This window comes from Rhinatrema bivittatum, chromosome 10 (genome assembly GCF_901001135.1).
Source record: "Rhinatrema bivittatum chromosome 10, aRhiBiv1.1, whole genome shotgun sequence".
In the NCBI taxonomy this organism is placed as follows: Eukaryota; Metazoa; Chordata; class Amphibia; order Gymnophiona; family Rhinatrematidae; genus Rhinatrema; species Rhinatrema bivittatum.
Genome location: NC_042624.1, coordinates 43,108,520 through 43,133,774, shown reverse-complemented (window position 1 = coordinate 43,133,774; position 25,255 = coordinate 43,108,520). Strand labels below are relative to the sequence as shown.

Here is a 25,255-nt window from a genome sequence, read left to right as displayed (position 1 = left end):
ATGAAAACCTTCTCCATTACGGGTACCTCCCCAACATCCTCTCCAGTAAACATCGAAGCAAAGAAATCATTTAATCTTTCTGCGATGGCCTTATCTTCTCTAAGTGCCCCTTTAACCCCTCGATTATCTAGTGGTCCAACTGACTCCCTCACAGGCTTTCTGCTTCAGATATACTTTTAAAAGTTTTTACTGTGAGATTTTGCCTCTATGGCCAACTTCTTTTCAAATTCTCTCTTAGCCTGTCATATCAATGTCTTACATTTAACTTGCCACCGTTTATGCTTTATCCTATTTTCTTCTGTTGGATCCTTCTTCCAATTTTTGAATGAAGATCTTTTGGCTAAAATAGCTTCTTTCACCTCCCCTTTTAACCATGCCGGTAATCGTTATGCCTTCTTTCCACCTTTCTTAATGTGTGGAATTCATCTGGACTATGCTTCTAGAATGGTATTTTTTAACAATGACCACACCTCTTGCACACTTTTTACTTTTGTAGCTGCTCCTTTCAGTTTTTTTCTATTTTTCTCATTTTATCAAAGTTTTCCTTTTGAAAGTTTAGCACAAGAGCCGTGGATTTGCACACTATTCCTCTTCCAGTCATTAAATCAAATTTGATCATATTATGATCACTATTGCCAAGTGGCCCCACCACCGTTACCTCTTTCACCAAGTCCTGTGCTCCACTGAGAATTAGATCTAAAATTGCTCCCTCTCTCGTGGGTTCCTGAACCAATTGCTCCATAAAGCTATCATTTATTCCATCCAGGAACATTATCTCTCTAGTGTGTCCCGATGATACGTTTACCCATTTCACTGTCCGTCTCACCATCTTGACCAGGTGGACGGTAGTATACTCCTATCACTATAGTCTTCCCTAACATACAAGGGATTTCTACCCAAAAAAGATTCAGTTTTGTATTTAGTCTCATGCAAGATGTTTATCCTATTGGACTCTATGCCATCCCGGACATAAAGTGCCATACCTCCTCCCGGGTGCTCCTCTCTGTCATTGCGATATAATTTGTACCCAGGTATAGCACTGTCCCATTGGTTATCCTCTTTTCACCATGTCTCTGAGATGCCAATTAAGTCTGTCATCATTCACTGCTATACATTCTAATTCTCCCATCTTACTTCTTAGACTTCTGGCATTAGCATACAAACATTTCAAAGTTTGTTTTTTGTTTGTATCTTCATTCTGCGTTTTAATTGATAGGGATAAGTTAGGATTTTTTAGCTCAGGTGAGTTTTTAGTTACAGGCACTTGGACTATTTTTCTAATTATTGGAACCTCACTGTTGGGATGCCCTAATTCTAATGCATCATTAGTATCCTTTGAAGATACCTCTCTCCGAACCATGCGCTGCTGAGCGACTGTCAGCTTTCCCCCTTTGTTCTAGTTTAAAAGCTGCTCTATCTCCTTTTTAAAGGTTAGCGCCAGCAGTCTGGTTCCACCCTGGTTAAGGTGGAGCCCATCCCTTCGGAAGAGACTCCCCTTTCCCCAAAAGGTTCCCCAGTTCCTAACAAAACTGAATCCCTCTTCCTTGCACCATCGTCTCATCCACGCATTGAGACTCCGGAGCTCTGCCTGCCTCTGGTGACCTAAGCGTGGAACAGGGAGCATTTCAGAGAATGCTACCCTGGAGGTTCTGGATTTAAGCTTTCTACCTAAGAGCCTAAATTTGGCTTCCAGAACCTCCCTCCCACATTTTCCTATGTCGTTGGTGCCCACATGTACCACGACAGCCGGCTTCTCCCCAGCACTGTCTAAAATCCTATCTAGGTGACGCGTGAGGTCCGCCACCTTCGCACCAGGTAGGCATGTTACCAGGCGATCCTCACGCCCACCAGCCACCCAGCTATCTACATTCCTAATAATCGAATCACCAACTATGACGGCCGACCTAACCCTTCCCTCCAGGGCAGTAGGCCTTGGGGAGATATCCTCAGTGTGAAAGGACAATGCATCACCTGGAGAGCAGGTCCTTGCTATAGGATCCTTTCCTGCTGCACCTGGTTGATGCTCTCCCATCATGAGACCTTCTTCAGTCAAAAATGTGATGATGTATTTATCGGTTTCGGTACCTCGGGTTCTGTTCCCAGTTGGGGGATTGTAAAACCGGTATCTATATTCTTTGTTATGTAGTTAGTTGGAGATGTTGCTTTGAGTTTTTCTGCTTTGACATTAAATAATACTGACAGACTGAAGGTGGCACCAGCCTAGATATAGGCGGAATTTTGGTTTGTAAACTGTCTCCATCTGCTAGAGGGGGGGCAAAACCCAGGAGTCTGGACTGACCTGTGGTACTACAGGAACGAAAATTGTCAGGTAAGCCAATTTTCTTTTATTCCTTACCTGCTAATTTTTGTTCCTGTAGTACCAAGGATCAGTCCATACGCCCTCCCTGACTGTTTTATTGGGTTTGGGATTGCCTCTCTGCTCAAATTGTTCTTCAGTGCCTTTTTTTTCCTTAGGCTGGTTAATGGTTCATTCTGCAAGTTTGTTGTTTGACACTGTTTTGTGCCTTTTGCACAGTGTTATTTGTTACTTAATTCTATTGTTCTTGATCCATCCTGATTTTCCTCTTTGCTTTGATATACTCCATACTGAGGATTAGTAGAGGGTGCACTACCTTATAAGGAAGCATCCTTCAAAGTTCTATTTGACTCCATCTGCTGGAAAGGGGAGATAACCCACTGTCTGGACTGATCCTTGGTACTGCAGGAATGAAAATTAGCAGGTAAGGAATAATTTTCTTTTGTTTGCCTATCCCTACATTTCCTGTGTTCTAGAGGAAAATCTGCTTTTTTTAAAACTTAAGTACTGTTTAAAAGCTTGAAAGGATTTTATCTTGGCTTTATGATTATTTTTCAATTTATTTTTCCAGTAATCACATGGTTAAACAAGCAACTGAACGAGACTCAGTCAACAAAGAAACCAGAAGCACAGGGAATGTTTGGCAATCCATTGCTCCATACCAACAGTGTCTCTTTTAGACCAGGCCCACTTCCCACCACTGTGGTAAGAGATCCAAATTCATTTAATACCAAAACGTAAAGAACACAAATGGTTCATGGTGTTCTATTCCCAAGATGGTTCATCTATATATTTAAAATTTAAAACCTTCAGACATTTAAAAAAAAATGGAAACCTTTCTCTACCTAGGTTTTTTTTTTTTTCCAGATTTTTTTTTTCTCCTGAGGTTTTCTCTCAGTTGGAGTCTATCCTAAACTCTCTTGCTGTGATACTGATTTGGATGGCTGTAATTAGAGCCAACTACCATAATTCTTCATTCTCCAGTCCCAGTAGTTTTATCTCCTTGATTTGTTCTATCCCAGATTGAAAACCTTGGATTGTCAACACGATCTTCTGAAGGTCAGCTTAGCCACTCTCTGTATAGAGAGGTGTAGTGAATAAATTGAAGCTATAAAATGAAGTTCAAAGTCTTTCCTAGTGAAGGAGGTCTCTGTAATTCCTTATATTCCAGATCTAATCACAACCTTAACCCAAAACACCATCCTCTGACACTTGTGGTCACATCTCTTGGTTGTGACAGTTTCTGAAGATAATTGTAAGTGTTCATGTACATCTCAATTATCTCCCTACCTTTTCCATTGCTTAGGCTGAGAGAGAGGGCAGGGTAAGTGAGCATGCGCTCTGGGGCTATGAGAGCTCTTTCTATAGCATTCTCGACCAGTATTGGCCAGAAGTTTGTGCATTATTTCTAAACTACATGACACAGTTTCACACACAAATACTACTTAAACTAATTCTTAGTTAGATAACAAGGTCTCTTTATTTGTTGTGTTTTTGATAAATGACTCGTGTCTGAAAAATATTCAGTTTGAAACCAGGGTTGATCTCTCCCCAAAATAAATGTAAGTGCATAAACGTGTTAATCCTGCTGTGCCTGAGCAAGCGAAAAGCGATGGCCCATGTCTAGCTCTTGGCTTGCTGTTAATTTTAGCAAGAAAATAAGCTACTAACTGAGATTATACAAGATGATGCATTGGTTGAAGGAGCAAACATTTTGGAAAATAGGTTGGCAGAGCTTGAGATGGATAAATTTTTATCTTACTGTTGATCTTTTCATGTCATTTTCTTCAATCCTCTTATTTTTGTTTTCTGTACAGCCTGAAAACAGACTCCTTTTTCCTACCTCAGGCGCCAAATGTTTTGCTGCTTCTGCCATCACTTTCAAAAACGCCTTGCCACAAACAGTGTCCAACAGCCAGCATTCCTTGGCTACACACGCTCAGGGATCAGGACCAAAGGTAAGCATTTATTTTATTGCTTCTTTGTATTAAATACTTCTCTCCTAGTTTATTTTCTGAATTCTAAAATTGTTCTGTTAAAGTACAATCCCCATAAGTTGTCGGTTCTGTGGGTTTAGAGTAGGCAGTGAGGTACTTGGAGTCAGCCCTGCTTTCTAAACTCCGCTTCCTCATCATTCAGCCAGACCAGTCCAGATGACTGGGCTGTGCTCCCCAATCGGTGGATGGAGACTGAGAATAACAGGTTTGATGATATCACGCCTTCTAGAGTCTTGTGCTGTGCTCAGCCTGCCAGTATTCTGTCTCCAGCAGATGGTAGGCATGTTCCCGAGTCTTGATTTAGACCAGGTGAAAGATTTTGCTTTGGCTGCTCCCTGGGGTGATGGCTCCATCTACTATTTGAGCTGCTCCTGAGGTGACAGCCTAGGATTCCTCTCTCAGTAGAGCTTTCCTTGGGATGATAGACTGGGTCTCCCTCCCTCAGTGGAACATTGTTTGAATGCCAGAGGCCTTCTGAGGAACTGGTTTGTCTTTTTTTTTTTCTCTTGCTCTACCTTTCCCTTTTTTAGCTGTCTGTCTCTCTGTTCCCTTTCCCCCTCTCCCCCTGTTGGAGAACTAAGACTGCTCCTGTCCAGTAGATAAAAGTTTAAAAAAAAAAAAAAAGAGGAAAAACATTATCTACTTCATGGTGCTGTCTCTCAACAGCTGGGGTGAGTTTCATGGGGAGTTGGATGGCAGCTGTGGCATCTCGCGGAGAGCACAGGAAAAGAAGCCCACTCTGCAATGCATGTCTTATGTGTCAGGCCATTTTGTGAGAGCTGCATTGAGAATCTTGTGTGGGCCAGGTGGAAAGAGACTAGAGAGGAATTGCTACCAGCAGGTGAGTGCATCAGGGCAGGCTGTTCCCACTGGAGGGAGAGTTTGTGCGGCGTTTTCTGCAACCATTTCAAAACCTTGGGAAGGGACTCTTGTAGAAACTGGGCTTCCACTGCTGTTTTCTAGAGTTTCTCACAATGGCAAGTGCTTCAGGACTGGGAAGATCTGGAATTGTCCTTTCTGCTCAGGAACAGGCCTCAACTTACTCCTGGTCAGCAGTTTCTGCAGAGTTTTTGAAATGTTGTTTGACTTTGGACTGTGTGTTTTAGTGATTTACTACTGATTTTATTTGTGTGTATGAAACTTGGAAACCATCCAGACCAAATCTGTATGTGTGTGGAATATAAACAATTTTAAATAAATAAAATGCCTTCACCAGACTTTCTGCATGGGCCTGTTCCTGTAGTTTCATCCTCCATGACCTCTTCTCAGTCTGCTGGATGATCAATTTCAGCTTAAAAAATAAAAGCCAAAAAGAAGGGCAGCAGATAATTTGGAGGATAAGATCGCCTCCAAATCTAATGATTCCTTTCCGGATTTCAAAGATCCTTAAGGTAGCAATGAGGAACTGGGGGAAGGGGAATTCTTATAGGGCAAGCAGGATGGTAATCCTCACACATGGGTGACCTCATCAGATGGAGCCCCAACACTGAAAACTTATGTCAAACTTTCTGGAACTTTGGCTTGGCACACTGAGCATGTCCAGCATGCTCTATACCACATGTTCTGACGAGGTCCCTCCTCCGGTTTCTTTTTCTGCGGAGCTGTAAACATCAGTGTGAGTGAGCTCGCTTTGGCCTCCTTTTTTTTTTTTCTCATTTTCTCTCATTTTCACAGGGTTTCCTTGTGGTGTTCGACTCTGGGTCCCTCTCTGTGCTTCCCTGTAGTGTTTGATTCCCCTGCAGCAGTGGTGCCTCAGTGCCCGCCAGTCATCAATGCCCACTGCTGTCTATTTTTGATTGTGTTCCTTTTATTTAAATCCATCATGGCCACTTCTGGACATGGTCCTGTGCCCAAGGACCATGTCCATTACGGACCTCCATGAAACATGTGTCCTCTGTCTGGGAGCATCGCATGACATCCGGGGTTGCTGCTTAGCACACAAATGTCCCCAAAGGGATGTAGACTTCAGCTGCCCTTCGGCCTGGCCACCACCTCAGAACATTTTCCAAGATTATGCTGGTCATAGCAGCAGCATTGAGAAAAGAGGGAATCCTGGTGCATTTGTACTTGGATGACTGGATGATCCGTGCAAAGTCTCCAGGTGACCTCCTTGCTTCAGAAACTCTGGATCATAAACCTGGACAAGAGCAGTCTCAAACCCTCCCAGTCCTTGGAATATCTGGGAGTCTGATACGATACCAAGCAGGGCAAGGTCTTCCATCCAACTATGTGATAAGGAAGTTGATGTCCCAAGTGCATCAGTTGATGAGCATGATACACCGAACGGTGCAGAGCTATCTTCAAGTTCTCTGTTTGATGGCAGCAACCCTGGAAGTAGTGGCGAGGGCACACATGCATCCTCTTCAATACTCCCTGCTGTCACGTTGGAACCCGCAGTCTCAAGATTATTCAATTCGCCTCCACTTACCGATGGAAGTATGATCTCAGCTCCAGTGGTGGCTGCAGGAAACTCATCTGGGCAGGGGAGTTCCCCTGTCCTCTGCAAACTGGCTGGTCCTCACGACAGACGTGAGTCTCCAGGGCTGGGGAGCTCACTGTCAGGATCTGACAGTCTAGGAACGTTGAACCAAAAAAGAGGCCCTCTAGAACATAAACCGCCTGGAAGCCCAGGCAGTCAGATTGGCATGTCTATAATTCAGCCCCATGTTCCAGGGTCAAGCGGTTCGCTTAATGTTGGACAATGCAACAAAGGTAGCCTACATCAACCACCAGGGTAGAATCAAAAGCCCCTAAATGTCACAGGAGATAGACCTCCTTATGGAATGGGTGGCAATACATCTATGGACGATCTCAGCCTCTCACATCGCAGGAAAAGACAATGTCAGTGCAGACTTTCTAAGCAAGGAGAGTCTGGATCCAGGAGAGTGGGCATTGTCCGCCAAAGCCTTTCAGCTAGTAGTAGATCGCTGGGTTTTCCGTCCATCGATCTGCTGGCTGTATCTCACAACACAAAGGTTCCCCAATTCTTCAGTTGCAGAAGAGATCAGTGGTCCCTGGAGATTGACAATCTTGTTCAGACCTGGCCGGAAGAGGAGTTGCTACACGCCATTCCTGCTGGACAGGGTCTTTCGCAGAGTCGAGCACCACAGGGGATTAGCCCTACTAATAGCTCCAGTTTGGCCCAGTCATCCGTGGTATGCAGAGACTCCTGGTGGAGAAACCCCCCCCCCCCCCCCCCCCCATTCCTCTTGCCGCACATGGACCTGCCACAGTAGGGAGAGGCCCTTCATGAAGATCCGACTCGATTCTGTTGTGGTCTGGCCCTTGAGAGGGCTCGCTTGAGGAATCTATATTCAGTGATAGTAATTGCCACCCTTTAGCGTGCATGGAAGTTCTATACATCTCTACCATATGTGCGGGTCTGTAGGATATTTGAGGCCTGGTGTGAGGAACACAGGGTTTCCCCTTGGATGGTCAAAATACCACTAATTCTGGAATTTTTGCCAGATGGCTTGAATAAAAGGTTTGACCTTAAACTCCTTGAAGATCTAGGTAGTGGCTCTCTCTTGTTTCAGGGGTGAGGTGCTCGGAACCCGCCTGTCGGCTCATCCGGACATGGCCCATTTTCTGAAAGGGGTGAAGCACCTTTGACCTCCCTTACGGTTGCTGGTTCTCTTGTGGAATCGTTAATTTAGTACTGGAACTTTTTTGGCGGGTCCTTCCTTTCAACCGCTGCGCAGTCTTTCCTTGCGTTTATTAACCTTGAAAATGGCATGCCTGGTGGCTATATGCTCAGCCCGTCATACTCCAGAGCGTTACAGCTTCGTACCATTCCATCCTTCTTGCCCAAGGTAGTCTCAGACCTTCATTCGTTACCATCCCTAGATAGGCACAAGGACATGGAAGAAAACCGCCTCCTCCATCATTCGAATGTCAGGCTTTTTGTGCGGTTTCTGGAGGTTTCAGAACCAGTCGGGAAAAACAGACCGCCTGTTTGTCCTTCACGGTGGAAGGAAGCAGGGCGAACCAGCTTTGCGGGCTATGATGGCTCGCTGGATTATGGAGGTGGTCATGGGAGCCTATGTGGAGGCAGGCAAGCCATTACCTTTTCAGGTTAAAGCTCATTCCATTAGGGCTCAGGCGGTCTCATGGGTGGAAGCTAGACTGCTGTCTCCCGTTGATATCTGGTGAGCGGCGACGTGGTCCTCCTTGCACACCTTCTCCAGGTTCTATCGCCTGGATGTTCAGGCCTGAGAAGTCGCAGCCTTTGCAAGGGCGATGTTAACTGGACCACAGGCAGCCTTCCGCCCCAATCAGGTGTCACTTTTCTAATCCCATTGGTACTGAATCCATCTGTCTACACACTAGGAAATGGAGAAAATACTTACCTGATAATTTCGTTTTCCTTAGTTTAGCAGATGGATTCAGCATCCCGCCCATGGCTGCCCAAGAACGGTGCCAAGGATTCACCTGTGGAGTGAATGTCAATTCCAAGAGACTATGGGTAAGCCGTCATCAGGTCCCTAGATCAAGGTATCTATAATCTTACTGGGGTTTAGTGTTTATGATTGAGTACAGTTATGGTTATCCATTTTTAATCATTTTTTCAATAGTATGTCCACAGTTGCTTTTGAAGAGAATACTGAAGGACTTGAAGTCACTGTAGGGGTGTATCTAGGGTGATGTCAACTTTGAAATCTGACTCCATCTGCTGGCAGGGGAGTGTAACCTCTTGGTACTGAGTCCATCTGTGTACACTAAGGAAAATGAAATTATCAGGTAAGTAATTTGTCCAATAATTGTGGTGCCAGATTGTCCCTGAAGACTCTTTTGTGTGCGGATATAAGATTAAAAGTGGATCCTCCTCTCCATCTTCTAGATGCTCAGGGACTCCTGATATAGGAATAGATTGTAATGGACTTCCCCTTTCCATTCTCCCTTATGGCTTGGCTTATGAAGAGGCTCACTTGAGGAAGATGGGTTACTCTTTTCACTTTGCTGAAGGCTCAGAAGGTTTCCACTTCTCTGGCCTATATACAGGTCTGGTGCGTTTTCTGTAGGGTTCACTCGATATCTCCTTGGAAGACTGATCCCCCCTGAATTTTGTTTTTTCTTCAGTCAGGATTAGAAAAGGACTTGGTCTTGAATTCTCTAAAGGTGCAGGTTCTGGCTGATGTTACAAAGTCCAAGATTGCACTTTCTTTCTCACAGGACAAGCAGGATGGTAGTCCTCACATATGGGTGACATCACAGGATGGAGCCCAATCACGGAACTCTTTTGTCAAAGTTTCTAGAACTTTGACTGGCACCTACTGGGCACGCCCAGCAATGCACTGACCCTGCATCCAGCAGGGGTCCCCCTTCAGATACTTTTTATTTCAATGCAGCAGTAGCCATGTGGGTTAAGGAGCTCTCTTGAGATTCCTGACAGGAATTTTCCTCACGGAACTTCTTTAAAAAGTTTCAAAAAACTCTACCCCATAGGAGTCCCCCTATCGATATCTGTGCTCCACGGTCGAATGGTAAGGCTTTACCCTTGTTTGTGGTTGATTCCCGTCGAGTTTTCCCTTCGGGACCTACCGGCCATCGACCGCACTGTGGCTAAATTTTTGTCGAAGCCATGGCGTCGGGTTTTTGTCTCTGTGCCCCGATTGTTCTCTGACAATGTCCATCACAGACCCGCATAGAGTTTGTGTATTGTGCTTGGGGTCCGACCATGATACCCTAACTTGCACCAAATGTGCCCAAATGATGCCGAAGGGTCCTTAAGCCCGGTTGGAAAAAATGGAGTTTCTTTTTCATTCAAAACTCCTGACTCCATCGACTGCTTCGACTTTGTCTGAGCCATCGACCTCTCGCTAGCAGCGAGACACCAGTGCTGCCCATCTGGCTTAGACTATTCCAAAGGTGTCGACTTCTTCCTCATCGCCTCAGGAGAAGGACCAAGGAGAACATCGTGAAAAGCGTCGACACTGGCATCAGAAGGCTCAGTTCGCCGAACCAGGCAAGTCCTTGGCATCTGCATCGACAGAGCCACCAACAAAGAAATCCTGTCCGGAGAAAGCTCCATCCTCCTCTGCGACCGGGTCACCGAAGCATTCCCCACCTTCATCGGTGCAGGGAGCCGCAACTCCACTTTCACCGGTGGACCCTCAGTCTACGCCAGTGCTGCCTCCTACTCTGGTGCCAGGGTTCCACGCCCCAGGCTTCCGTGAGGAATTAGATCGGATGATCCAAGAGGCCATCGGTAAAGCACTGCAGGGCTTCCAGCCTCCATCGACGCCGATACAGGTGTCTGAGCCAGTCACCGATCTGATTCCCATGGCGCTCGCACCACTACTGGGTAGACTGGATTCGTTGCTCGGTGCCCATCCACCGCTGGAACCGAGGACACCGGTATGTCCTCTTCCTTCTATGCAGATACCTGTATCATCAGAAGATGAAGAAACACTGATACCCATACCGCTGTCTGGGATTCTGCCACCGACTCATCCATTGATGTCGCCGGTTCCATTGGTGCCGCCGTCGATGCCATCGATGCCTAGACCCTGGCCCTTCGGGATTAACGCCATTTCTCCTCTCTGAAGATCCTCAGGGAGCTAGTAATCAACCTTTATGATCCTTGGACTGATGATTCTTCCCAGGATACAGATGATATGCCTTCAGAGTCCTCTTCTCCTGAAGAGAGAAGGCATTCTCCTCCAGAGGATCTATCCTTTATTAACTTCATTAAAGAAATGTCTGAGACGATTCCATTTCAGCTTCAGACAGAAGAAGATTCAAGGCACAAGATGCTGGAAGTACTCCTAAGGATGCTCCTTAGGAAATCATGTCAATTCCTATTCATGAAATCCTCCTTGATCTGCTAAAAAGAAATTGGGAGCACCCAGGTTCAGTACCACCTGTCAACCATAAGACAGATGCCACCTATCTTATGTAGTCAGCTCCTGGGTTTCAAAGATCACTCTGTGGTTGTGGAATCAGCCCAGAAAAAGGCACGGCATTCCAAACCTCATTCCTCCATACCTCCAGGAAAGGAGCAGAAATCTCTAGATGCTTTCGGCAGACGGATCTTTCATGGCTCAATGCTTCTATCTTGCATTGCTTGATTTCTCTGAATCTTTGCCTGACGAATTCCAGGATGAGCTTAATGCTCTAGCTCAGACAGGCCTGGATGCGGCCAAGCATGAGATCTGCGCTGCGTATAACATATTTGACACTGCCTCTAGGGTGTCCGCAGCGGGGATTAGTGCAAGAAGGTGGGCCTGGTTGAAATCCTCCAACCTCAGACCAGAGGTACAGGATTGGTTAGCTGACCTGCCCTGTGCCGGGGATAATCTTTTCGGAGACAAAATCCAGGAGACTGTGGCACAGCTAAAGGACCACCATGAAATGCTGCGTCAACTTTCTTCAGTGCCTGCTGACTTCTTGTCCACCTCCAAGAAAACATTCAGGCTAGATTCTAAGCGACCGGCATACAAACCAAGAAGGTATTATCCTCCGGCTTCCGGAGGTCGCCTTTCCAAGCCTTAGCAAAAAGGTCAGTCCAGGCAGTCCCGACCTCAGAAGACTCAACCTGCTCCTCAACCGGGACCAGCGTCAGGGTTTTGACTCCTCCCAGGAGAGCATATGCCAATCTCCTCTTCCATCTGTACCTGGTTGATTGTGCCACGTCACCAACATTTGGCACACAATCATCACCGATCAGTGGGTACTCGCGGTAGTCACTCAGGGTTACCACCGCAACTTCTTGACTGTACCGGCGGACTCCCCACCTTGGCTGACGTGCGGATCGTCCGACCACTCTCTCCTTCTGGAACAGGAAGTTTCAACCCTCCTCCAGTCCTGGGCAATAGAACCAGTGCCCCTCTTCCAACAGGGACAGGGGTTCTATTCCCGGTATTTCCTCATCCCAAAAAGGTCAGGTGGCGTTCGTCCAATTCTGGACCTTCGTGCCCTAAATAAGTATCTACAAAGGGAAAAGTTCAAGATGGTAACCTTGGGTTCTCTACTTCCTTTTCTACAAAAAGGAGATTGGCTATGCTCGCTAGATCTCCAGGATGCATACACACACATCTCAATTATTCCATCTCATCGCAAATTCCTGCGATTCCTGGTCGGCCCTCGTCACTTCCAGTACCGCCTAGTGTCCGCTCCACGAGTATTCACCAACGGGCCAATTCAGTAAAGTCTGTGGGAGAGCGGACGAATGCCCGCTCTCCCAGCGCGCGTACAGGCCACTCGCCTGTGCGTGCGATTCTGTATTTAAATTAGGTGGTGTGGTAGAAACGGGCAAAAGGAGGCGCTGCGCCTCCTTTTGACCCGGAGCGGCGGCTATCAGCTGGTTTGACAGCCGACGCTCAACTTTGCCGGCATCTGTTCTCGAGCCCGCTGACAGCCACGGGCTCGGAAACCGGATGCCGGCAAAATTGAACGTCCGGTTTTCGGCCCGACAGCTGCCGGCCCATTAAAAAATTTTTTTTTACTTGCTTTACCCTTTGGGACCTCCGATTTAATATCACCATGATATTAAGTCGGAGGGTGCACAGAAAAGTAGTTTTTACTGCTTTTCTGTGCACTTTCCCGGTGCCAGCAGAAACTAGCGCCTACCTTTGGATAGGCGCATGTGCGGCTTGGCTGCATATTTTACTTTCTGTATCGCGCGGGCATACCTAATAGGGCCATCAACATGCATTTGCATGTTAAGGGCGCTATTAGGTGCCACAGGTTGGACGCGCGTTTTCCGCCCCTTACTGAATTAAGGGGTAAGGGAAAACGCGCGTCCAAGGGCAGGTTAACAGTATTGTATTGGCCTGCAAGTGCCTTGTGGTAGTCGCAGCCTTTCTCAGGAGTCAGGGTGTCCATGTCTACCCTTATCTCGACTGGTTGATAAGAGCTCCTTCACAACCAGCCGCATTGGCATCCTTGCGTCTCTCTCCACACCCTGATCTCCCTAGGGTTTCTAATCAACTATCCCAAATCCAAGATAGTTCCATCTCAAACCCTCTCTTTTATAGGGGCCGACCTGCACACTATACAGGCAAAAGCCTTCCTCACTCAGGATTGGGCTTTCACCCTGGCCTCTCTGGCACATCGTTTACAGACTCTAGTATCCTAAACTGCTCGTCACTTCCTCATACTGCTGGGTCACATGCTGGGTGCATGTCACTCCGATGGCCCGCCTAGCCATGAGAGTTATGCAGTGGACCCTAAAATCCCAGTGGGTTCAGGCTTGTCAACTAATGTCCAGCATTGTTCACATTAACACGCAGCTCCGAATGTCGCTGGCCTGGTGGATGCAACACTCCAATCTAATTCAAGGCCTTCCATTTTAGACTATAGAACCTCAAATTACCTTGACAACAGATGCCTCCAACCTAGAGTGGGGTGCTCATGTTGGCAACCTCCAGACTCAGGGAACCTGGACTCCACAGGAAGCCAAACATCAAATAAATTTCTTAGAGCTTCGTGCGACCAGATATGCCCTCAAGGTTTTTCAGGATTGCCTTTCAAACAAGGCCATCGTAAAGCTTACTCTATGCTTATGGCCAGGGACACAAGAACACTTAGACTCAGTAAAAAGAATAATGTATTTTTATTAGTCAATATAAGTGTTCTCGGGAGATGCTGGGTACTGGGTGCCCTTAGTCTTACAAACTGACCAGCATCTCTCTGGATACAGGAAGTGACCCTTGTTTTATAGATAACATTCAAATACAGGAAAAGGATAGAAGGTTCCAGAGATTTGCATGACTGCCCAAAGGATCATTTACATAAGTTGTAATGTCAACTGCATGATAACATCATCGCTAACTACCCTGATTGGCTTCCCAGGATGTGTAGCCCATTTCCCATGGCTCTTTGTTCTGTTAAACTCTTACTGGACAAGACAATCAGCACGTCTGTAGTTATGTTGATTGCAAACTCCTGAGAATAGTGCCTGAAGCTCCCCTGTGGTTTCTTCTTTGTGACCCTATGAATAGGCATCACTTGTCTGGTGCTAGCTTGCCTGCTTCTACAGATATCCAGGGACATTCTGTAAGTCACTCAGAGTCCATTCAGCCCAGGCAGGCCAAAGACACGCAGAGGCTTCTGGGGATTTCCTTCTCCATGTTGGTTTTCTGTTCAGGCATACTTCTCACCATCCTAATTCAAAGCGACAAGCAGGTAGTGATGTGGTACATCAACAAAGCAAGGGGGGACGGGCTCCTACCTCCTGTGTCAGGAAGCTGCACAGATATGGGTGTGGGCCCTTTCCCACTCGATGTACCTCACAGGCACCTACTTGCCGGGTGTGGACAATGTGTTGGCGGACAAGTTGAGCCGCACGTTTCTTCCGCACGAGTGGTCGCTCAACCCCACGGTATTGGACACAATATTCCAACATTGGGGTTATCCTCACATAGACCTATTTGCGTCAATCCACAATCACAAAATAGAAAGCTTGTGCTCTCTAACTCTCAGCCACCACTCGCAACTGAGGGACGCTTTCGCCCTCTTGTGGGCCAGCGGTCTCTTCTATGCATACCTTCCACTTCCACTCATATCGAAGACTCTCGTGAAGTTATGGAGGGACAAGGGCGTAATGATTCTAATAGCCCCTCACTGGCCACGCCAGGTGTGGTTTCCAATCCTCCATGACCAATCAGTACGCCGCCACATTCCTGTGGGGTCGGATTCACTTCTGATAACTCAGAACAACGGATGCCTGCGCCACCCCAACCTCCAGGCCCTATCTCTGACTGCCTGGATGTTGAAAGGTTAATTCTTCAACATCTTTACCTTTCAGAGTCTGTGTCCCGAGTCCTGGTAGCTTCACGAAAGCCTTCCACGAGACGCTCTTATCATTCTAAATGGAAGAGGTTTACGGTCTGGTGCACTTCCATGTCCTTAGACCCCTTCACTTGTTCCATGGCGAAGTTTCTGGACTAGCTCTGGCACCTGTCAGTCAGGCCTGAAAACTTCTTCCATCAGGGTGCATGTCAACGCGGTAGCTGTGTTTCATAAGAGCTTGGGGAATGTTCCTATTTCAACACAACCCTTAGTAACACGCTTTATGAGAGGTTTGCTCCACTTAAAACCTCCACTGCGCCCTCCGTCCCCTGCTTGGGACCTTAATGTGGTTTTGGGGCGGCTCATCAAACCTCTGTTTGAGCCTCTCCACTCCTGTGATCTTCGTTATCTCACATGGAAAGTAGTTTTCCTTCTCGCTATCATGTCCGCTTGCAGAGTTAGTGAATTGCAGGCATTAGTTACCTACCCGCCTTACACTAAAATTCTGCATGACAGGGTAGTGCTTCGCACTCGCTCTAAATTTTTACCAAAGGTAGTGTCAGAATTTCATATTAATCAATCCATTATCCTACCTCCCTTTTTTCCCAGGCCCTATTCAAACCCAGGAGAACAGGCTCTGCATTCCTTGGACTGCAAACGTGCCTTAGCCTTCTAGCTAGATCGCACGTCTGCCCACAGAAAATCCACTCAATTGTTTCTTTTGATACCATCAAATTGGGGAATTCTGTGGGAAAACAGACCCTCTCCTCCTGGTAGGCGGACTGTATCTCCTTTTGCTACCAGCAAGCAGGCATTCCACTGCAGGACCATGTGAAGGCACACTCTATCAGGGCCATGGCGACATCAGTAGCGCACCTCCGGTGCTGCTTGCTGACATTTGTAAGGCTGCTACCTGGAGTTCTCTCCATACCTTTGCAGCCCATTATTGCTTAGATAAGGCTGGCAGGCAAGATTCCATCTTTGGCCAGTCTATTCTACGCAACTTGTTTTCAGTTTAACTTCCCAACATCCTTCCTTCCGACCCGTTCAGGATGCCCTCCTAACCAAACTTCCACCCCTGTTGTTGTGCCTATTGCATGTCTTTGGGTGCATTTGGTGCATTGCTCGGGCATCCTCAGCTTACTACTCACCCATATGTGAGGACTACCATCCTGCTTGTTCTGTGAGAAAGCAGAGTTGCTTACCTGTAACAGGTGTTCTCACAGGACAGCAGAATGTTAGTCCTCACGAAACCCGTCCGCCAGCCTGCGGAGTTGGGTTCGTTTCATTTTCTTATTTTACTTTTTGCAAGTACTTTTTACTATGACGAGACTGAAGGGGAACCCCTGCTGGATGCAGGATCAGTGCATTGCTGGGCATGCCCAGTAGGTGCCAGTCAGTTACAGAAACTTTGACAAAAGTGTTCCGTGATTGGGCTCCATCCTGTGATGTCACCCATATGTGAGGACTAACATCCTGCTGTCCTGTGAACACCTGTTACAGGTAAGCAACTCTGCTTTCTCTGACAATTTGGCAACAGTGGTGTACATGAACAAACAAGGGACATGTGGAGCCCCGGTGGTATCTGAGGAAACCACTTGCCTCTCCCACTGGGCAGAAGAGAACTTCTGTCTATCAGCAGCACATATTGCAGGACAAGCGAACTTTCAGGTGAACTTCCTTAGCAAGAACCTATTGGATCTGGAGACTGGGAACTCTGTCAGGCAGCTATCTGGATGATAGTGGACCGCTGGGTTATTCCCCAGCTGCATCTCATGACGACTTGCAAGAATGGCAAAGTCCACCTGTTCTTCAGTCACAAGAACATAAGAACATACCATACTGGGTCAGACCAAGGGTCCATGAAGCCCAGCATCCTGTTTCCAACAGTGGCCCATCCAGGCCATAAGAACCTGACAAGTACCCAAAAACTAAGTCTTTCCATGTTACTGTTGCTAGTATTAGCAGTGGCTATTTTTTAAGTCAACTTAATAGCAGGTAATGAGATGGGGAAGCTAGATCCAAGGGCATAGATGTTGTTTCCACCATGGCCTTTGATAACGTCCAGAAGGTTGGAAAACCAACCAGTCTGGATTCCCTTGGTAGCTCTGGACTATCCAAGGAGACCCTGGTATGCAGATGTAATAAGACTACAGGTTGAGTGGCCACCAAACTTCTTGGAGGCAAGAGGTCTTGTAACTCGGGGACCAGTCAGCATGGAGGACCCTTCGCTCTTTCTGCTTATGGCTTGGCTCTTGAGAGATTGCATTTGCAAAGAAGAGGATACTCTTCTTCCTAATTTCCACTTTGTTGAACTCTGTAAGAGAACTACTTTGTGGCGTATGTCAATCTGTTGGCTAATTGAGGCATATTAAAGGAGTGATCAGTTTCTCTGTGGCGAACAGATATCTCTTCCATTTTAGCTTTCCTCCAGTTGATACAGGTTTGGCTATGAATTCAGTGAAAATTCAGAACATAAGAATTGCCATACTGGTTCTGACTGAGGGTTCATCAAGCTCAGTATCCTGTTTCCAATAGTAGCCAATCTAGATTACAAGTACCTGGCAGGATCCTAAACAGTAGTTAGATCCCATGCTGCTAACACCCAGAGATAAGTAGTGGCTTTTCCCAAGTCTGTCTGGTTAATAACAGTTTATGGACTTCTCCAATAACTTCTCCAAATCTTTTTTTAAACACAGCTATGGTAGTTTCCTTTACCACATCCTCCAGCAATGAATTCCAGAGTATAATTGTGTGTTGAGTGAAAAATAATTTTCTCCAATTTGTTTTAAATATGCTACTTACAAATTTCATGGAGTGTCCCCTATTTGTTGTATTATTTGAAAGAGTAAAAGTCTGACATTTACCTGTTCTATTCTACTCATTTTTATAGACTATCATATCCCCCCTCACCCTCTCTTCTCCAAGCTGAACTGCCCTAACTTCTTTGACTTTCTTCTTCATAGGGGAGCTGTTCCATCTCCTTTATCATTTTAGTCACCTTTCTCTGTACCTTTTCCAGTTCAGCTATATCTTTTTTGAGATGCGGCAATCAGAATTGTACACAGTATTCAAGGTGTGGTCTCACCATGGAGCGATTATAGAGGTATTATAACATTCTCAATTTTATTCTCTGTTCCTTTCCTAATAATTCCCAACTTTGTTTTGCTTTTTTGACCACCACTGCACACTGAGCCGAGGATTTCAAAGTATTGATGACACCCAGATATTTTTCCTGGGTTGTAACTCCTATTATGGAACCTATCATTGTGTAACTACAATGTAGATTACTTTTCCCTATGTGCATCACTTTGTATTTGTCCATATTAAATTTTATCTACTATTTGTATACTCAGTCTTTTAGTCTCGCAAGTTCTTCCTGCAATTTCTAACAATTTGCTTGTGATTTCACTACTCGGAATAATTTTGTCATCTGCAGATTTGATCACTTCGCTGCTTGTTCTCTTTCCCAGATCATTTATAAATAGTACTAGTCCCAATGCAGATCCATGAGGCACTCCATTGTTTTACTTTTCCCCACGGAGAAAACTATTCCTACTCTGTTTCCTATCTTTTTAACCAGTTTGCAATCCACAATAAGACATTGCTTCCCATCTCATGACTTTTTTTTTTTTTTTTCAGGAGTCTCTCATGTGGGACTTTGTCAAACACCTTCTGAAAATCCAAGTTCACTATAATCCACTGGATCACCATTATCCACATGTTTATTAACACCTTCAAATAAAAAAAGTAGCAGATTGATGAGGCAGGACTTCCTTGTGTAAATTCATGCTGATTATGTCCCATTAAACCATGCCTTTCTATATGTTCTCTGATTTTATTCTTTAGAATAGTTTCTACAATATTTCCTGGTACTGAAGTCAGGCTCTCACCAGTCTATAATTTCCTGGATCACCCTTGGAGCCCTTTTTAAAGATTGGTGTCACATTGGCCACCCTCCAGGTACAATAGATGATTTTAATGATAGGTTGCAAAATACTGTTTCTGTTTGTACACCAGAACAGTCCAGACAAATGGTTTTTGCATCTGTACCAGCAGATGGAGGCAGAGAATAAAAACTTTTCATGCACTGCTGTATAACCGAGAGTGCCACCTGCAGTCCCTCAGTGTTTCTCTGTTTCCAGTAGATAGTAGAGGTGCAAACCTGCAGTCTGAGTTAGGGGAAAAAAGTTTTAGATTAGATTTAGAGAGAAGGAAAAAAGTTTTCAGGAGACGCTCCCTGAGGTTAGGTAGCTAGGTGGACCATCCCTCAGGGTGAGTGGGGGGTTGGCCAATCCCTGAGCAGCTTTAGCCCGTAGCATCCAAAGATCTGAAAGCTAGGGGTCCTGGTTCCTTTTTTCCTCCTGAAGGATTCTTCCCCAAGGTTCCTCCAACAGCAGGAAATTTTCATTTATTCTACCTGGGGTTTATTCTTTGGTGGCCGCTGTGTGTTTAAAAAAAAAGAGCAAGTGAGGAGTTAGTTGCTGGTTGTCGGACTGTGCGGGAGCATAGCTGGCCTTTGGAGAAGGAAGGCTGAGTGCTTGTGATGGCTGGAGAGTTGGGTCAATGTTTTCAGCTCTGGTGGAGAGTCTGGGCAGTGTGCTCGGCAGTGAATACGTGCCGCGTTCAGGTCGAAATTTTAGCGCGGCAGGCAGACTCAGCAGCATGTGAGCATAATGACGCTGGCGTCAGTCTTCAAGTGCAGGAAACTTTGTCGGGTCGGTAGTGCCATTTGCGTATGTCTTAATTCAGCTGCGCTATGCCGGGAGTGTGCTACTGGAGGGGAAGGACCCTCTGAGGGGTGCAGAAGGGCCACTCGTTCCTAAGGCCCTGTCAGGGAAACCCCGGGGGTGTTTGCAACCTAGCAGGCAAGATGAAGGCATGTAGCAATTGTCAAACAGACTCTCGAGAGCCAAGGGATTCCCCTCCCATGCTTTTGCCTGCAATCCAGACCGGATTGGATGATCAGGGAGGATGTTTAGGCTGAGGGACCCATGCAAGATAAAGGAGATGATGATGTGGAAGATTTTTCCACAGATTTTTTTTTTTGAAATTAATAATTTTATTAAACTTTTGATATAACAGTGCTATTACAATAGCAATATGAATACAGAATATATCCCCAAAACCCCCCTCCCTCCCCGACCCCCATCCTCATCAGTGCAGTGGAGCTGCAGCCTCTCTGCTACAGAATCCAAAAGGATTAATGTCAAGAAATAATTTCTCACTTACATACCAAAATACTCTCATACCCAATACATAGTATTGAAAAGAAAACATGGCATTTTGAAGACACGGTAAAATACAGGAGGTAAAGGTACACACCCACCCAAGTTGTCAAAGAGCAACTGATCTCTTAACCCAATAACCAATTACATTTGAGAAATATATTCCACAAACGGTTTCCAAGATTTAAGAAAGGAGGACATTCTCCCGTATTTAATAGCTGTTAGAGAGGCCAGACGGTAGTATAAATGTAGTTTATCTATGACCTCCGGCAACTGCGGCACTTGTTCTGTTTTCCACTTTGCTGCTATCAAAGTACGAGCAGCTATAAAAGTATGAGAACAGAAGCGCTGCTGGGACTTATGTAGGTCATCTGGGAATACATGCAGCACGGCCATGATGGCAGAAGCCCGAATAGGCACACGAAACAGGTCACTCAACCAAGTAAAAAGGAGTTCCCAAAGGGTTTGGATTTTCGGGCAGCTCCACCATATATGGAAATAAGTACCTCTACTTCCACAATTGCGCCAACAGGAGTCCGAAGCAGTCGGATATATCCTATGAATTTTATCTGGGGTGAGATACCATCTGTATATCATCTTATAACAATTTTCACGCAGGCCAGCTGAGATTGAACATTTCCTGGCAAAATATAGTATGGCCTCCCAGAATTGAGGACTCAATTGCTCCCCCAGGTCCACTGCCCACTGCCTCGCAAACGCGCTTGTTTCCTGCTTATCTGGAAAAAGAGCATGGTGTATTTTAGAAATAGGTCCCTTCATTCTGTCACTATATTGCACCAATGACTCAAACAGCGAGCGACTTGGTCATAACTCTTTAGCGAGTTGTATAGTCTGAATAAAGTGGACTACTTGAGCATACAACCAAAAATAAACAGTGTACCAGTTAGAAAATTACTATAACACCCCAAAACGCCAAACAAATTTTGTAAGACCCTCTATTCACGAGTAGACATATCATGTGTTCAACTCGTTTCTCATAGGGGTCAACTATTGCTTTAATCATTTATATACTCAATTTTTGTTATGTTTTTCAAAGTTTTTCTCAAAAAATTTTTAAGCGCTATACAGAAAGTTTTCTCCTATTTTTCTTATGAATTGTGAGTCCAGAGCAATTGATTTAGTTACATAAAGAGAGATTTATTCAGATTTACAGCGTTTGGGTGTGAGGACGTGAGAGGGAACTACGATCCATCACCGGAAGAGGAGGTACTAAGCGCTGATATTCGTATAAATAGCTTCCGTTTGTTTGCCATTGTTGAAACGCAGCGGGCTGAAATGCAGCCTGTTTGGAAGAAATTGACCGGCACGAAGTAAAGACGCCGCAAGAAGAAGTTTTCCACAAGTACCTGAATCGGTTTCCTTCCTTTTCCCCTGAAGCAGGACAGCGGTCCGAAACATGGTCATGTCGGGTTACCTGGGACCTTTTCAGTGCGGATAAGTACCCGTTTTTATCTTGATTGGCAAGTGCCTAAAAAAAATTTTTTTTGAAAAATTTTTTTGAGAAAAACTTTGAAAAACATAACAAAAATTGAGTATATAAATGATTAAAGCAATAGTGACCCCTATGAGAAACGAGTTGAACACATGATATGTCTACTCGTGAATAGAGGGTCTTACAAAATTTGTTTGGCGTTTTGGGGTGTTATAGTAATTTTCTAACTGGTACACTGTTTATTTTTGGTTGTTGACATTGGTGTGTACTAGAGTACACCAGTTGGTGTGTGTGGGTTTTGTTGTGTGATTGACTACTTGAGCATACGCCAGGAAGTCCTTAGAGCTAAAGGGGGAGATATCCATTATTTATTTATTTATATGTCTTTTATATACCGAAGTATTGGTAGGGGCCTTCACTCCGGTTTACATTTATAACAACGCATACATTGAAAATCAGGTGAACAGTTTAAACAGAGTTAAAGTTATAATGAATATATATAATATATATATAGGCAAGTTAAAGGTCTAAATATGTCAGAACTGTTAAAAAGCATAGATATACTTTATCATATTTATAATTAAATCAGTAGATAGACAGGGACAAGTAATAGCTCATGGGAGCAATACAGACGGAGGGTTAGAGATATATTATCAAGAGGAATGAAGGTTAAGATGCTCGGGAAGAGAGATGATTGGATAAGTAAAGGGTGGGGGGAAAGAGTTGAGGGGAAGAGGGGAGGATGGGTTTGGAGGAGGAGAAAGAGAAAAGAGAAAAAGGAGGGGAAAGTGGGAGTTAGGGCAAGTGGAGGAGGGGGATGTATGAGATTTTCATAGTCATTGTTTAACCTATTCCGTCTTTGTAAACTTGCTTGAAGAGCCAAGTTTTGAGTAGTTTTTTGAACATTTGGTATTGTTTAGTAGTCTGAAATTGGAAGGAAGAGTGTTCCAGAGGATAGGTCCAGCAATTGAAAGGATCTTTTTCTGGTGGTAGTTAATTTGGCTGAGGTGAGTGGAGGGATTTCTAGACGTGCTTTATTGGTAGATCTCGTGTTGCGTTGATTGTGGTGAATTTGTATAAGGGAGTTGAGGCAATTGTGGTCAATGTGGTGGATAGAGTTGTGAATCATTGAAAGAGTTTTGTATTCGATTCTTTTTGCTATGGGGAGCCAGTGAAGTTCTTTTAGCACGGGTGAAATATGGTCAGATCTTTTGAGTCCAGTGAGAATTCGCGCAGTGGCGTTTTGAAGAATTTGAAGGGGGTGTAGAGTAGATTTCGGAAGACCAATCATGAGGGCGTTGCAATAGTCAATGCTTGAAAAGATCAGGGATTGGAGGATGGTTCTGAAGTCTGGTAGATTTAGTAGGGGTGTTAGGTGTTTGAGGATTGATAGTTTGTGAAAGCCTTCTTTAGTTTTCATGGAGATGTGTTTTTTAAGGTTAAGTTGGGGGTCTATCCAGATTCCTAGGTCTTTGACGTGTTCTTTTAGATTGATGGGAGTGTTGTCGATGATAATGGGGTGGTTTAGATGATCACCAGAGATGCTTTTTTCAATCAGCATACATTCAGTTTTGTCAGTGTTGATGCAGAGTTTTAGTTGGTTTAATAGTAGTTTGATTTGTTTATGGTTGTGGAAGCGGTTTTAAGAGCATTGTCTATGGAGTTTGATACTGGAATGGTTAGCTGGATGTCGTCAGCGTAGAGGAAGTAGGTAATGGAGAGGCTTGATAGAAGTTGGCAGAGAGGTAAAAGGTAGATGTTGAAGAGAATGGCCGATAGCGATGATCCTTGAGGCACTCCAGTTTCAAGTGGGATGGCTTGTGATGTGTGGTTGTTTAGATTTACTTTGTATGATCTATTGTGGAGAAAGGATGTGAACCAATCTAGAGTTTTATTTGATAGGCCAATTTCGGATAGTCTGGAGATTAGTGTACTGTGTTCAACTGTGTCGAATGCAGCTGATAGGTCAAGAAGAATGATTATGTAGCGTTGTCCATGATCAAAACCTCTTAGGATAGTATTTGAAAGGTTGATAAGAAGAGTTTCTGTACTGTGATTTTTTTCTGAAGCCATGTTGAGTTGGGTATAAGATGTTGTTAGTATCTAGATGATCAATTAGTTGTTTGAGTGCGGCTTTCTCTATTAGTTTTGCGAGGAATGAAAGGTTTGAGATTGGTCGGTAGTTGCTTAGATCGTAGGGGTCAAGATTCTTTTTTTTTAAGATGGGTTTTATAGTGGCGATTTTTAGGTTGACAGGGAGCTCTCCTTCTTCAAGAGATTTATTAATAATAGAAGAGATGATTGGAGCAATGTTGTGTGAGATTTCTTTTAGAGCAAGTGTTGGTATTGTATCAAGTTCGTGTCTGGCTGGGTTAAGTGAATTGATGAGTTTCTCAGTTTCAATGGTTGTTATTGGGTCAAAGTGAGTCCAGGGTGAGATGTCTGGTCGATTTAGGTTTACATTGGAGTTTGTGGTCTTGGTTATTTTTTCTGAAATTTTTGAAATTTTTTCAGAAATTTTGTTGACTTTGTTTTTGAAGAAGTTTGCGAGATCTTGGCTTAGGTTTTTTTGTGGAAGTTTGGCGTTGTGGTTGTTTACTGCGATTAGGTTATTTACAATATTGAAGAGGGTTTTTGGATTATTTGAAGAATTAAGTATTTTTTTGCTGTAGTATTCCTTTTTTGCTTTGTTTATAAGATTTTTATAGTAGGCAAGGTAGGTTCTATGACTTTCAAGTGTTAGTTGACATTTGTTTTTCCTCCAGTCCTTTTCTTTTCGTCTGAGAATGGATTTGGTCTCCTTTAGTTGAGGATTGAACCATGGGTTGTTGTTTTGTTTTTGTGATTTGATTAGTTTGGTTCTTTCAGGGTTTATTCTGTTAGCTGCTTCAGTTGTTATATGATGCCAAGATTGAGTTGCACTGTTTATGTTGGAGAGGTCGATTTTTAAAAGTAGTTTTTCGAGTTCTTGTTGGAGTAGATCTGGAATGAAGGGTGGTCGGTATTTAAAGGAGTGAGTGTTGTTAACTTCAGTCTTGTTGACTGTGTTGGTATGAGTCGTACATTGTATGAGAAAGTGGTCTGACCATGGGACTTGAGAATAGGAAATGGATGAATTTGAGAAAAAGTTATTACTGGTGAAGATCAGGTCAAGGGTATGACCAGCTTTGTGTGTTGAGTTGTTGACGAGTTGTGTGAATTGGAGAGTGGAAAGTACATCGAGCAGGGTTTGGCAAGCTTGGGAGGGAGGTATAGAGTCAATGTGGAGGTTAAAGTCTCCCAGGATGATTGTAGGTTTTTTGTTGTTGATTTTTAAAAGGAGGAATTCAATGAACGGTGATATGTCCTTGTCGAGAAGTTTAGGGGGGCAGTAAACTAGGCATATCTGAAGGTTATCTGAGTCGAAGAGGGCTAGTTCAAATTGGTGGGGGAGGGAGATGGGAATTAGTTTCATGTTGAAGTGTTTTTTGATGATCAATAGCAGACCTCCTCCTTGTCGGGATTTCCTTGGAACTGAGAATAGATC

General features: G+C 44.7%; 1 protein-coding gene across 4 annotated transcripts in view; it reads left to right on the top strand.

Moving 5' to 3' along the window:
- SASS6 (SAS-6 centriolar assembly protein) overlaps nt 1-25,255 on the top strand; it is a 180,795-nt gene that overhangs the window by 108,283 nt on the left and 47,257 nt on the right. For 3 of the 4 annotated variants that reach the window (XM_029617431.1, XM_029617430.1, XM_029617433.1), the window contains exons 13-14: nt 2,889-3,022; nt 4,135-4,275. In XM_029617431.1, coding sequence (XP_029473291.1) covers nt 2,889-3,022; nt 4,135-4,275 — 275 coding nt within the window. Of the gene's footprint in view, nt 1-2,888; nt 3,023-4,134; nt 4,276-4,980; nt 5,105-25,255 lie in introns of those variants that run through there. The other variant, XM_029617432.1, reaches the window with a different exon arrangement.